This window comes from Panulirus ornatus, chromosome 64, assembly GCF_036320965.1.
Source record: "Panulirus ornatus isolate Po-2019 chromosome 64, ASM3632096v1, whole genome shotgun sequence".
Lineage (NCBI taxonomy): Eukaryota > Metazoa > Arthropoda > Malacostraca > Decapoda > Palinuridae > Panulirus > Panulirus ornatus.
Window position 1 is genome coordinate 22,106,983 of NC_092287.1, and position 15,189 is coordinate 22,122,171.

Consider the following 15,189-nt stretch of genomic DNA (forward strand, 5'->3'; position numbering starts at 1 on the left):
GAGCGAAGTAGGATATTAGGAGAGGTACTAGACAGATGGTTTTCAGCTGAAAAGAAGTTACTAAAGATACCATGAATATTGCAATAGAGAAGAGAGAATGAGGAGAGTCTGTCAGGGGGGGAAAGTTCATAGGAGGGGCCAGTACTGCCACTGTCTGAGCCCTCCCTCTCATTGGCAGTATGTATATGGTGGAGGTGGCAAGAGAACTATGTGAAGAAAATAGTTAGGTGTGTGGCGCTTGTAAGATGGAAGGACTAGCCTGTCACTCCCATTTTGATAAGACAGAAGGTATGACCAGCAATCATAACATAGAGGGTGTAAGATGGTTCTGGGCACCACTTCAACCTAATGACTTTTGCTTTGTTTACCTCTTCACCCCAAACACCTTACATCTGCCACCTTATCATCAAACACATTCAGCAGTCCTTCAGAGTGCTCACTCCTCCTCCACTTTGCCTCATCATTACCTGTTACCATTCCCCATTTGACCTCTTCTGATGGTCCAATTTGTTTTCTTATTCTCGCACACTATAACCCTCCTTCCTAAGTACCTTATTTCCCTGAAGTTTGCTGACTGTCACTCACCCAAACTCCAATTTACCCTCTTTTGTATGTGTGTTTCAGAATCGTTTCCAGCGATAGTCCTTAATGGAAGCACTTTTAGTTAGTAAGGTGACTTGTGGCAACAGTGCAGATGTCAAAATATTGGCAGGGTTGGGGGAACAAGCCCTTGAACTAGCTTTTGCATTACGACTGCATAAGTCTGCATATAAAATCTCCTGGCATTTAAAGGTTAATCATGTAAAAGGTCCTTTCTTTTGCCACTTTTTCACTGCAATCAGAATATTTTACTGACCTTCATTGCCTTTGAAACTTATCATTTTGTGCAAATTGAAGGAATATTTTCCTTGCATTGAATTGAAATATATGCATGTGATTTGAGAGGCTTTACATAATTAATCCGATTCATGGAATGTGGTGCTTGAGGATAAACATGTTTTTGGTGAAGAAGACGAAAGTTACTCCATTTTCATTTATTTAAATCCGGAGTTTCTTTTCAGTTGTTTACATAAAAATACACAGCTCTATGCTAGGCAACTATGTATAAACATACATAACACAAGTCTTCATCTTTACATATAATATATTGCATATGAAATGTATATAATGTAGGGAACAAAAATGTTAATATACAAAATGCATCACCATTATTTAATGTAGTTAAATGACTAGAAAATGGTAATGAGTAATGGAAAAAATGAAATAAATAACAATATATGTTAAATATAAAACAAGGTGTAGCCATAGAAAGGCTGGCATACACAACAAAAGAAGCGTGAAAGTTCTCTGGCGGAAGCATTTCTAAAATTAGTATCACCCATGTGCTGTCCAAACAAAACACAAGGTGGATAACATCTAAAAATATTTGTGTTTGTAATGAGACCAGCTCAAGATAAGTCCCACTAAGCATTGCTTGGAGCAGAATATGAGACTGACTCAAGTATCCATATCGAGAATACATGTAAATGTTTCAACTGTTAGATAAAAAAGAAGTGAAATGAATTTTATTGTGTGGTTCAGTAATTTAAAATTTTTCAGTTTCAGTGTTTCATATATCAAACAGATTGAAGTCAAAGTAAAACAGTAAACTTAGTATGCAGTTGAAAATAATGAAGGTATCACTACAAGCCTGATATTTCTTGACTAGTCCATTCATATGTGATTAAGTTACGTATTCTCCTAGGTGACACCAACACGGTTAGTGGTGTTATCTAAGCTGAACGTAATGACCCACCCTTAATTATATATAGCATATGGATTGGATGGGTTACAACAAGGTGTTTTTGGTTTGTGGTGTCTTTTACAAGGGCATCATCATCTTGTGAACAGAAGAATCCTTATTTGATGAAGTATTTAATTTTCAGGTGTAAAGTTAATACAGGTCATCATTATTATGATCCAGGTTCAAGCCTCATCAAAATTTGACTGAAATATGTTTGATAATAAATGAAATACTGTTACAGTATGTTAAAATCACTGACCCATTCAATAACTTGTCACTAAAAGTGATCGGAACTTTTCCCTAGCTCTGGTAATAAATGAATCAGATTGATTACCATCACCATGAACATGATAATGTTTGGTTCGGCACTTATGTTTGAATTTAAGTTCTCCTCAACTGATTGTTTACTACCACAGAGAAAACAGACTTTGATAGATTGCTCATGTTCAGGAGAGAGAGAGAAAAAAGTTTACTTGCCCCCCTGCAGTTGATTTCAAATTCCTAAAATTATTAGTAGAAAGACTGGCTGTTATTATTTAAAAGAAAGTGCTATGAATCCTCATTCTGACTCCCAAAAGTCTAGTTACAAAACTACCACTTTTTTCTTTGGTAAAGAGAAAAGATAGTTTTAAAAACAAAGTATGTTGTACAAGTTGCATTTAGATTCAGTCTTCGCATATCTATGCACAAGATTGAAGTAAAAATTACAAGTAATGGTCAACATCACTTGCGAAATAAGAATGAAGAAACTGCAAAATGATTTTATCCGTGTATTTAGCATTTAGTGTACATTTGCAGTTTATGAGGTAAACCTTGTATATAAACTGTAAAAGTTACCAATGGAAGATATACAAAACTTGGTGCCTTAATGCCCTTGTACTGTTGAGCTATTAGGAATATGAACTATGAAAAATTCCAATTTAGTCATTTTCTGTCAAAGTATCTTATCAACTCTTACAATGTATGCATAACACTGCATTACCTTGTTACTGATTGACTTGAACCAGGTACTGATGATGCAGTCATAGCATAAGAAATACAACTATAAATGAGTAGTGATGACCTTTGGCAATAGAATAAATAAAACGTATAACCAAATATTTTATCACAATCTCTTAACTTAGCAGGTCCTTGACCAGTCATTCATGACAATACATCAGTCAACTTAGGATGCCCCATCTTATCACTGACAGTTAGGCATTATGAAGCTACCCTTATTACAACCTGTCATTTAGTAATTAATTGGAAGGCTGCATATTGAAGCATGCTGAAAAAGTTTGGGTGTTTCATTTCTTTCCTATAAAGGAATTAGCAATGTTTGGCTATCTATAAAGTTCGAAAGACATTTTGTGTCACAGTTATAAAGTCAAAATTTTGCCAGACTGTGATTATACTGGGAATATTGATCTCATCTTGTGGGATAAGTAAAGACAGCCCACAAAAGGCTAACGGTTTTCAAATTGTATTTCATGAAAACTGCAACACTTGAGTTTACAAATGTGACGGAATATGAAAAATAAACATGATAAAATTGTATAAGTTGACAACTTTGTCAGTCATTCTGAAGTACAGGATCACTCTTCCTATTTTTGTTTTTATTATAGACATTAATTGAACAATTGGTTAGAGGAAAGGAATGAAGGTGCTATTAACTGTTAAGCTTAAGTAACAGTGCAAATTAATCTGCATTGGTCATCTGACATGAGATGAACTGAAACTGTAACTGCAGTATTTTATTTATTGCTTATGGAAATGATGAGCCAAGTCAGTGCCTTTAATACCCTAAGGTTGTATTGTTTGCAAGAAACTGAACATATTGGTTTTGTCTTTAGTTTCCAATCACTCAAATTTAATATTCTAAACAGGAGACACTCCAAAACATATCTTCACCAAGTCTTTGTTAGTGGCTGCTTAATAATGTTAAGCGTTACCAGATTGAAGTGGCTAAGCATATTTCGCGTAAACTTTACACCAGCCTAGACCTGATTAAAGCTTTTGAATGACACAAATGACTTGATTAAGACCTGTTCTGAAATGCATACCCTCACAACACAATCACCTCTGAAGAACTCTGCTCTCAGAAATAAAATTACATATTTTGTTCATTTCCAAACAAGACAAATGGTCAATTGCACTATCAATATTTCCTTAGTACCCTGTACAAGCAAATATTCATTAATTACTAATAATGATCACATTCAAGCTTTCATTTAGAGGACCAACATGCAGCTTAAAAAGATGAACCATAGAAATTTAGTTATATAATGTTTCACTTATTTGAGCATCATCCCACACTCTATAAAAATAAGAATCTGTAACTTCTCCTGCATATAATACAGGTTCTAGTTTGCACATGTAATATACACATTTGAGCTAATAGGGGTACTTATGTACTTCGATATGATCTGCTTAGGTTCCAGTTCACATACAGAGATGTCCCTGAAACTACTTAGTATTATTTTTAGTTAAACATTACATGTATTTTCAAACTTTAAAGGAAACTTGCATAAGGCTTAAGATGTAGAATATTACTGTTTTCATCTGTATACATCTGAACATTTTAAGGGAAGATCATTGATGGAAGTAATCACAAAAAAGGGATAATACCTGCATCCAACTGACTAGATGTCTCAAACAACAGCATTGGTGGCATTTAATAATTTGTTGCACACTTTTTCTCTGCATACTGCATTTTTTTCCTAAAGGCATCCCACCAGGTGATCTGTACTGTAATGTCTTAAGTCACCTTCCTCATTCCACAATAAGGGAAATTTAAGGTACTATTATGGGATGGCAATCGAGATCTTATGTTTGTTCATAGTCACTCAAAAGGCCATTTTGTAGACCAAGTCAGATCTTTACTATTTTTCAAATGGTAAATAATTGATATACTGTTATGCAATACCACCTTTAAACAGGTCCACACTGGCTATATCTGAATGCCTTTAGTTTAACAATAAAAGGTTTTAGTTAATTTCCATGGACTGAGAAAGTGACTAGACAATGAGCAACATGGGCAAACTTATGTTCTACATTCATTTAATCTGGTGTTCTACCCAGACCCCTGGGTGACTGCACTTAGCTAGTGATCAAGTCTGGCTCTTCCTGACACCAGTAACAGAAACTTTGTGCTTGGCCACCCAGGCAGGCCACATTTGAGGGAAATATGCGCTAATTTACATAATTCATCTTTAGGCCTATCTATTTACAAAAAGAATTTCTGAGACTAACTGACTGACAGGGAGGTGATAGCTTGCTTTTTACTAATTATACATTTCAATGGTTGAATATGAAGTTGGGCATAAAATTAGAAAAGTTAGATATGTGGTGGACACAAAACTTAAATGTTTGATATGTTTCGTAGTTTTGAAAGTAATACAGAAAATAAAGAGCAAAACAAAACAATGGGTTGATACAACAAAAGCAAGCTTAAGAGTGGCAGTGCCTTTGCATTGTTGGAAAATATAAAGATACACTAAGTTATTTATATAAGCAGTGATAATACTTGGCAACATATGAGTAGCTGCATTATGGCCAGTAATGATATCAAATACTAGTCACATTGTACCCAACATCAGGACATCAAATATGATGATGATGCTAACAGAGATAAATGATTAATTACAATAGCGTATCACAATATTTTTTTCCTGAGAGGAAATAAATCATTTTCAATACAGCAGAGTACCTCATGTCAGTCAGAAGTAAAAGCTGTATTGCAGTATCCTTTGACTTTAGAAAGTTCCAAAATGAAACCTCTAGATGTATTTAGCAAAAGTACATTGGTTCCAATAGAAATTAAATTAAGACTGGATCCCTAAGAACAGTATCAAGACAAGCAGTTACCTTCATCAATTCTTTCAATACATAAACATTGTCACATCTTATGTTTCTTTTTTTAAAGAGTACAGATCTAATTATTTAAAGTAATCTTTATGATTTTAGAAAACTTGTAAATGAACTCTCAATCAATTTTGCCATATGCTTTGAAAGTATTCGAATTTAATCAATTTCAGAAGTAATCATGTTGCAAGCATGATCTGTTCTATAATACCAGTATATTGCATTTTTGGGTTCAATTATAAGGAATCCTTTAGTTTTTCTACATTGAACATTACTCCAGTGCACACACACTATATATATATATATATATATATATATATATATATATATATATATATATATATATATATATATATATATATATCCTTCCTGCCACAGGAGTCCTGTGGCCCTCAGGAAGCTGACCACATCCACAAAGCTGAACTATAGGTCATTTTGTAGCGATCTTGTGTGTGTCTCTATGTGGGGAGAGTGCTGGGCATCTGAGGAGGTGTTTGGTGTCTTCACTGGTTATTGTTCTGTGGGCATGAAGGGATCTAGGATGTGTTGCATTGGTGTTTAGGGATTATATATTTATTTATATTATTATTTTATTTATTTATTTTGCTTTGTCGCTGTCTCCCGCGTTAGCGAGGTAGCGCAAGGAAACAGACGAAAGAATGGCCCAACCCGCCCAAATACACATATATATACATACACGTCCACACACGCAAATATAGGTATGTACTTATACATCTCAACGTATACACATATACATATATACACATGTACATAATTCATACTGTCTGCCTTTATTCATTCCCATCGCCACCTCGCCACACATGAAATAACAACCCCCTCCCCCCTCATGTGTGCGAGGTAGCGCTAGGAAAAGACAACAAAGGCCCCATTTGTTCACACTCAGTCTCTAGCTGTCATGTAATAATGCACCAAAACCACAGCTCCCTTTCCACATCCAGGCCCCACACAACTTTCCATGGTTTACCCCAGATGCTTCACATGCCCTGGTTCAATCCATTGACAGCACGTCGACCCTGGTATACCACATTGTTCCAATCCACTCTATTCCTTGCACACCTTTCACCCTCCAGCATGTTCAGGCCCCGATCACTCAAAATCTTTTTCACTCCATCGTTCCACCTCCAAGTTGGTCTCCCACTTCTCCTCATTCCCTCTACCTCTGACACATATATCCTCTTTGTCAATCTTTCCTCACTCATTCTCTCCATGTGACCAGACCATTTCAAAACACCCTCTTCTGCTCTCTCAACCACACTCTTTTTATTACCACACATCTCTCTTACCCTATTATTACTTACTCGATCAAACCACCTCACACCACATATTGTCCTCAAACATCTCATTTCCAGCACATCCACCCTCCTGTGCACAACTCTATCCATAGCCCAAGCCTCGCAACCATACAACATTGCTGGAACCACTATTCCTTCAAACATACCCATTTTTGCTTTCCGAGATAATGTTCTCGACTTCTACACATTCCTCGAGGCTCCCAGAATTTTCGCCCCCTCCCCCACCCTGTGATTCACTTCTGCTTCCATGGTTCCATCTGCTGCCAAATCCACTCCCAGATATCTAAAACACTTCACTTCCTCCAGTTTCTTTCCATTCAAACTTACCTCCCAATTGACTTGACCCTCAACCCTACTGTACCTAATAACCTTGCTCTTATTCACATTTACTCTCAATTTTTTTCTTTCACGCACTTTACCAAAGTCAGTCACCAGCTTTTGCAGTTTCTCACATGAATCAGCCACCAGTGCTCTATCATCAGCGAACAACAACTGACTCACTTCCCAAGCTCTCTCATCCACAACAGCCTGCATACTTGCCCCTCTTTCCAAAACTCTTGCATTCACCTCCCTAACAACCCCATCCATAAACAAATTAAACAACCATGGAGACATCACACACACCTGCCGCAAACCTACATTCACTGAGAACCAATCACTTTCCTCTCTTCCTACACGTACACATGCCTTACATCCACGATAAAAACTTTTCACTGCTTCTAACAACTTGCCTCCCACACCGTATATTCTTAATACCTTCCACAGAGCATCTCTATCAACTCTATCATATGCCTTCTCCAGATCCATAAATGCTACATACAAATCCATTTGCTTTTCTAAGTATTTCTCACATACATTCCTCAAAGCAAACACCTGATCCACACATCCTCTACCACTTCTGAAACCACACTGCTCTTCCCCAATCTGATGCTCTGTACATGCCTTCACCCTCTCAATCAATACCCTCCCATATAATTTACCAGGAATACTCAACAAACTTATACCTCTGTAATTTAAGTACTCACCTTTGACCCCTTTGCCTTTGTACAATGGCACTATGCAAGCATTCCGCCAATCCTCAGGCACCTCACCATGAATCATACATACATTAAATAATCTTACCAAATATATATATATATATATATATATATATATATATATATATTCCTATGAGTCCACTGGGAAAATGAAACACGAAAAGTTCCCAAGTGCACTTTCGTGTAATAATCGCATCATCAGGGGAGACACAAGAGAGAAATATAACAGTCAGTTGATATACATCGAAGAGACAAAGCTAGGACGCCATTTGGTAAACATGTGATTGTCCAAAACCAAATGGCGTCCTAGCTTCGTCTCTTCGATGTATATCAACTGAACGTTATATTTCTCTCTTGTGTCTCACCTGATGGTGTGATTATTACATGAAAGTGCACTTGGGAACTTTCGTGTTTCATTTCCCCCGTGGACTCATAGGAATATCTTGATCACGCGCAAAATTGTGATCCTTTCCAATATATATATATTTGTTCATACTACTTGCCATTTCCCGCGTTAGCGAGGTAGCGTTAAGAAGAGACGACTGAGCCTTTGAGGGAATATCCTCACTTGGCCCCCTTCTCTGTTCCTTCTTTTGGAAAATTAAAAAAGAGAGGGGAGGATTTCCAGCCCCCCACTCCCTTCCCTTTTAGTCGCCTTCTACGACACGCAGGGAATACGTGGGAAGTATTCTTTCTCCCCTATCCCCAGGGATATATATATATATATATATATATATATATATATATATATATATATATATATATATATATATATATCTTCTTTTCTTTCAAACTATTCGCCATTTCCCGCATTAGCGAGGTAGCGTTAAGAACAGAGGACTGGGCCTTTGAGGGAATACCCTCACCTGGCCCAATTCTCTGTTCCTTCTTTTGGAAAATTAAAAAAAAAAAACGAGAGGGGAGGATTTCCAGCCCCACGCTCCCTCCCCTTTTAATCGCCTTCTACGACACGCAGGGAATACATGGGAAGTATTCTTTCTCCCCTATCCCCAGGGATAATATATATATATATATATATATATATATATATATATATATATATATATATATATATATATATATATTTTTTTTTTTCATACGATTCGCCATTTCCCGCATTTGCGAGGTAGCATTAAGAACAGAGGACTGGGCCTTAGAGGGAAAATCCTCACCTGGCCCCCTTCTCTGTTCCTTCTTTTGGAAAATTAAAAAAAAACGAGAGGGGAGGATTTCCAGCCACCCGCTCCCTCCCCTTTTAGTCGCCTTCTACGACACGCAGGGAATACGTGGGAAGTATTCTTTCTCCCTATCCCCAGGGATACATATATATATATATATATATATATACCACATCATTCCAATTCACTCTTTTCCTTGCACACCTTTCACCCTCCTGTATGTTCAGGCCCCGATCGCTCAAAATCTCTTTCACTCCATCCTTCAACCTCCAATTTGGTCTCCCACTTCTCCTCGTTACCTCCACCTCTGACACATATATCCTCTTGGTCAATCTTTCCTCACTCATTCTCTCCATGTGACCAAACCATTTCAAAACACCCTCTTCTGCTCTCTCAACCACACTCTTTATTACCACACATCTCTCTTACCCTTACATTACTTACTCGATCAAACCACCTCACACCACATATCGTCCTCACACAATTTCATTTCCAACACATCCACCCTCCTCCATACAATTACATCAATAGCCCATGCCTCACAACCATATTTCATTGTTGGAATCACTATTCCTTCAAACATACCCATTTTTTGCTCTCCAAGATAATGTTCTTTCCTTCCACACATTCTTCATCACTTCCAGAACCTTTGCCCCCTCCCCACCCTTTGACCCACTTCTGCTTCCATGGTGTCATCCGCTGCTAAGTCCACTCCCAGATATCTAAAACACTTCACTTCCTCCAATTTTTCTCCATTCAAAATTACATCCCAATTAACTTGTCCCTCAACCCTACTGAATCTAATAACCTTGCTCTTATTCACATTTAATCTCAACTTTCTCCTTTCCCACACTTTTCCAAACTTGGTCACCAGCCTTTGCAGTTTGTCACACGAATCAGCCACTAGAGCTATATCATCGGCGAACAAATGACTCACTTTCCAGGCCCTCTCATCCCTAACAGACTGCATACTCATCCCTCTCTCTGAAACTCTTGCATTAACCTCCCTAACCACCCCATCCATAAACAAATTAAACAACCATGGGGACACCACACACCCCTTCCGCAGTCCGACATTCACTGAGAACCAGTCACTCTCCTCTCTTCCTATTTGTACACATACCTTACATTCTTGGTAAAAACTTTTACTGCTTCTTGCAACTTACCTCCCACACCACATACTCTTAAACCTTCCACAAAGCATCTCTATCAACCCTATCATATCCTTTCTCCAGCTCCTTCTTTGGTCCCTACTTTCTGCCATGCATAATGCACTGAAACCATAGCTCCCTAACCACAACCAGGCCTGATAGACCTTTCCATGGTTTACTCCAACTTTTTCAAAAGCCCTAGTTCAGTCCATTGACAACGTGTTACCCCCTGCATCCCACATTGCTGTAATTCACCCAATCCATTGCATGCCTTTCACCTTGCTCCACATTCAGGCCTTGAGCATCCCAAATCTTGTTCACTCTGTCCTTCTATCTCCAATTCAGCTTCCCCCTTCTCTTTGTCCCCACCACTTCTGACACATATATCTTCTTTGTCAACTTTACTCATTCTTTCCTAATGTTCAAACCATTTCAGCGCACCCTCTTCAGTTCCATCAACCTACATATAATTCTTATTACTACACCACTCTCTTTTCTATTTTTTACATAATCCACCATCCTCACACCACATACTGTCCTCTAACATTTCACTTGCAACACATTCACCCTCTTCTGCATTCTCATTAATAACCCAAGCCTTGCATTCATGCAATACTGTGGTATTACTATACCTTTAAACATAACCATTCCCTTCCTAGATTGCCCTGGCTTTCCAAAAATTCCTTAATACTCCCTGGATCTCTGCCCACTCACCAACTATATGACTTGCCTCACCTCCCATGGTTCCATTCACTTACATGTCCACTCCCAAGTATATAAAACACTTCATTTCCTCTAGGTTTTCTCCACTCAAACATACCCCAACTAACCTGCTTCTTTGACAGCAAAGAAGGTCCTCCTTCCCCAACATACATGACATTGTGACAAAACCTGCTATACACATTTTTAATGATCTGACAATTACTAAACAACTGCCCTTCTAATCCAAACTTAGACTCCACATACATTTAACTGAAACTATACTTCCTAGGCATGAATGATTTACATCTTGTGTGCTATGATGACTACCCATTTTTCCAACATTATAAACACATACAATAGATCACAAGAGCCCTCATGCTCAATGTGCAACTTTTGCACTGAAGATACTAGCTACTCATTTTGAAGTTGCCCTGCACTACCCTCACACAAACATACAACTTCTCCAATCTTTGATCAAACCTCTCGTTCCATCCACTGGAAATGGTCAGCTTCCTGAATGCTGTAGGGTATCCTTGTTGGGGCAAGAATGCACACAAGTATATATCAGATTCTCCTTAAATGGAAACAATGTGTTGTTTGCTGATCCGGTGGATACAGGGATGATACTTTCCTTCCACAGTAAGGGAAAGCTCATTCATAAATTGACTGTTTACAGTATTCAATACTGGTACACATCTATTGATTGCTACAATACTTAAGCATATATTATCAATAATTCAATTTTCCCTATGGATCAATTAATAGCTTTGCATCTTCAAATAGGTGACTGGAACTAACTTGACCTGCAATAGTGAAGGGGATTCTATAAACAATTAAAAAAAAAAAAAGGGTATGCAAGTCTCCTGGAAAAAGTCTACACACCTAACTGGTTATATTTCCCACACTGTTTAACTGTATGTAATTCAGCAGGATCTAAGAAAATCTGATATAAATATGCAATGAGTATACCCACAACTAAAAATAAAGAGCAAGTTTATGCAAATGATGTGACCTTAACAAACACCCTCATGTTTACATTGTTGCAATTTATAAATGGGAAAACTGTACACATACCATAATCTAAATGGCAAAAAGTTTTCCTTTGCTGCATTATATTCATTAAATTTTATGGGAATCCAAGTGGGGGTCACCTCAGAGGAAAAAGTTTGCAGAAGAGGCTCGACTCTGATTTACATGTGTATATATATGTGTGTGTATATATATATATATATATATATATATATATATATATATATATATATATATATATATATATATATATACACACCTATTTTTGCTCAAGTTAATACAGAATACCAATAAGGCAACAATTTCAAATTTGTCCACCGAGACAAAATATAGGAAATATAGCTGCTTCAACAAACTCCTCCAATTTAGGTGGTTGTATTGTCCTGCACTGAACATTAATGACTAGAAAAGTGACTCTACAGAGCATTATAATGAGTCTGCCTGAGAAGAATTTTGCCTGGGAGAGAACATTATACTCACCCAAAGCAGTTTCCTTACGAGACTTGTTATAGTAGTTTTAGTTCCAAAATTTTTTCTTCCTCCCTTTACTCATCAAATCCTGAAGGTGTACCACCAACCTTTATCACATACCATGTAGCTATTAACATAAGTACTACATACCATGTAGTTATTAACATAAGTTCAGCTATAATCCAAACTTTAGGGCAGTATGGCTTGAAAGTATAGACTCTAATTTTTTGATTGAATTGAAAAATTTCGTGTTATACATTGCAAAGCTCTTCCAGCAGAAACTAAATCTTCGAAGTGTCTTTAGCACTCCCACCAATTTTTTTTAAGGGTCTAACCTCTTGACTAGTTGTTGTTAGCTTTAAAATGACTTGCAACTATATGTAAAAACAAATTCATGGATACAGGAATATTAATCTAGATTATTACAAACTTTGGTACCAAAGTTTGTTGCTATATTGGTGAAATTATTTTGGAAAAATATCAACCAATACATGAGGAATGTGAGTAACAATATAACTTACACAAATTTGGCATAGTTTACCAGAAAGATCTTTTAAGTTAATCCCTAGAAATTTGCATGTATACATTCTAATTCAGTTAGGCTGGAGAATACTGCTGTTCCATTGTGGTTTTTAACTGCTTTCTTGAATCAATCTCCCTTCACTTCTTTTGATTTCTGCCAGGCTAGATATTCAAGACCTTTGATTATAATTTGTTAAGCTTTGACCGGCAATTTGATAATTCACTAGCCTCTTTTACTCACTCTTTTCAGATTTCTATAAGAAAGTCCAGCTTTCTTCTGACATCAGTGATATTATAACAAAAATACCTAAAATTATTTAGCATATTTGTTATAAATAATAATACTCTTTCTGCACTAGTGCCCAGTCAGTGAATCTATATTTTCATTCACATATAATATTCATCCACTTTAGGTCCTCACTGAGTTTTCAAACATGTAAAGTCATTTCTTCACTGAAAAGCCAGCTAGTAATTTCAGAGATCTTACACTTTTCCCATTGGAAGCATACTCTTTTATACCTATCATATATATGATAGATGAGTAACACCATGTGAATTTATTTCCATTTCCAAAACTTCTGCTCTTCATCAACCCATGCAAGTAATCTTTGGCCCATGTCACAAAGATTTCTTTAAAGGTGGGCAGCTTCTTTGTTGGAAAAACTTAGATTGCCTTATTCACTTTTATCAAAAGAACTGGAATGCTTTGCTTCAGTACATTAAATTGCTGCAATACTCCCAATTGTGATATATGGCATATCAGCACATCCAATTTTCCTTATTAAAAAAAAAATTATTCTCTTGATTATGTTACAATATATATATATTCATCATCCCATTTCAGATTCTTAGACTTGGCATATATGTGTTGCAGACTTAATCACCACAGTGCTGGAAGCAGTTTATATTTTTTTTAGAAATCTAGTAATACTCAGAACCATGTCTTGTAACAGGTCTTTTCCATTCGTATAGGTCACTTACAGATCCCATTATCAAGCATGGGTTTGAGTCTGTCACTTCAGATTCAGTTTACCCACTGCAGTTGGTACTATAATGCTTTGGAAGGCTGGAGAGAAAGAATGGACCTCAGGTTTCCATGTGTTCTGGCATCTCCAGGATAGGACTTTCACATACCGTTTGTGGTAGAATACTTGTTCCAACCACTGGTTGCCACGGTGCAGCTCCTACAGCTCCACCACCCTGTTGAAATAGGTTAGTATATAGTCTCTTCTTGTAGTTATGTATGCATATTGATGTGATCTTTGTGAAAAGAATTAAACTTCAGCCTGCACACACACCCACATAAATGGACCTCCATGGTATAGTGGTTAGCATTACTACCACGAGTCACCAAGGACCTGTCCAGACACAGGAATATGAATCCTGGGCATGACAACTGGCTTACACCAAACGCAGGTTTTCATCCTACCCTAAGAGTGGGTTAATGAATGGGTGCTTAGCTTCGGCTGGGGTATGTGTGTGTGAGTGCATACGAACACAGGAATAGAGACATGATACATATAAGAAGTTAAGAGATGGCAACATGAGTGTAAAACTCTCTCTTTAACACACAAAATAGTAATCACAGTCATATTTCATATAAAACAACATACAAGAGTTCCTGAACATGATGATGCTCTCGTAATATTATGATGATCAGAAGTAATACAGTCAATGCCATCTCTCTGGTGAGGATTTTAAACAAAGTTGCCAGACATATACATGGATTTACGGTGTCTGCAAAAAACATTGTCCACCCCTATATATTTTCAAAGGCAATATATGGCTAAGGTTTATTGTGGGTACAAACATACGATGCTCTTTGGGTGAAATCATCATACATCAAGGCAGTGAAAATAGTGTTTCTAACAGAGCATCAAACCTGCCTTACTATGCCTCAGGCTATCTTGATGGATTGATGTTCTTTTTTAAATCTTAAAGGATGCCACTTCATTTTGGGAATTTTGCTTCTGGATACTGTATTTCTTCCATATGTGCTTCAAGATGGTTTACTCTTACCTTTCTAAAGAGGAAAAATCCCAAATTCTTGCCTGGAAACAAGAAAATGTGGGTACATGCAAGATTTTTAGGCACACTGGGTACTCAGAATGCACAATCAAGTGGCTGCTTCTTGCAACACCTTGTCAGTGCCTCACCTCA

General features: G+C 37.1%; 1 protein-coding gene across 1 annotated transcript in view; it reads right to left on the bottom strand.

Annotated features, from left to right (window-relative positions):
- Window positions 1-1,019: 1,019 nt before the first annotated feature.
- LOC139746310 (serine/threonine-protein kinase SIK2-like) overlaps window positions 1,020-15,189 on the bottom strand; it is a 184,800-nt gene continuing 170,630 nt past the window's right edge. The window contains exon 9 of the mRNA XM_071657429.1: window positions 1,020-14,229. Within this exon, the coding sequence (XP_071513530.1) occupies window positions 14,116-14,229 (114 nt within the window). The 3' untranslated portion in view covers window positions 1,020-14,115. The remainder of the gene's footprint in view (window positions 14,230-15,189) is intronic.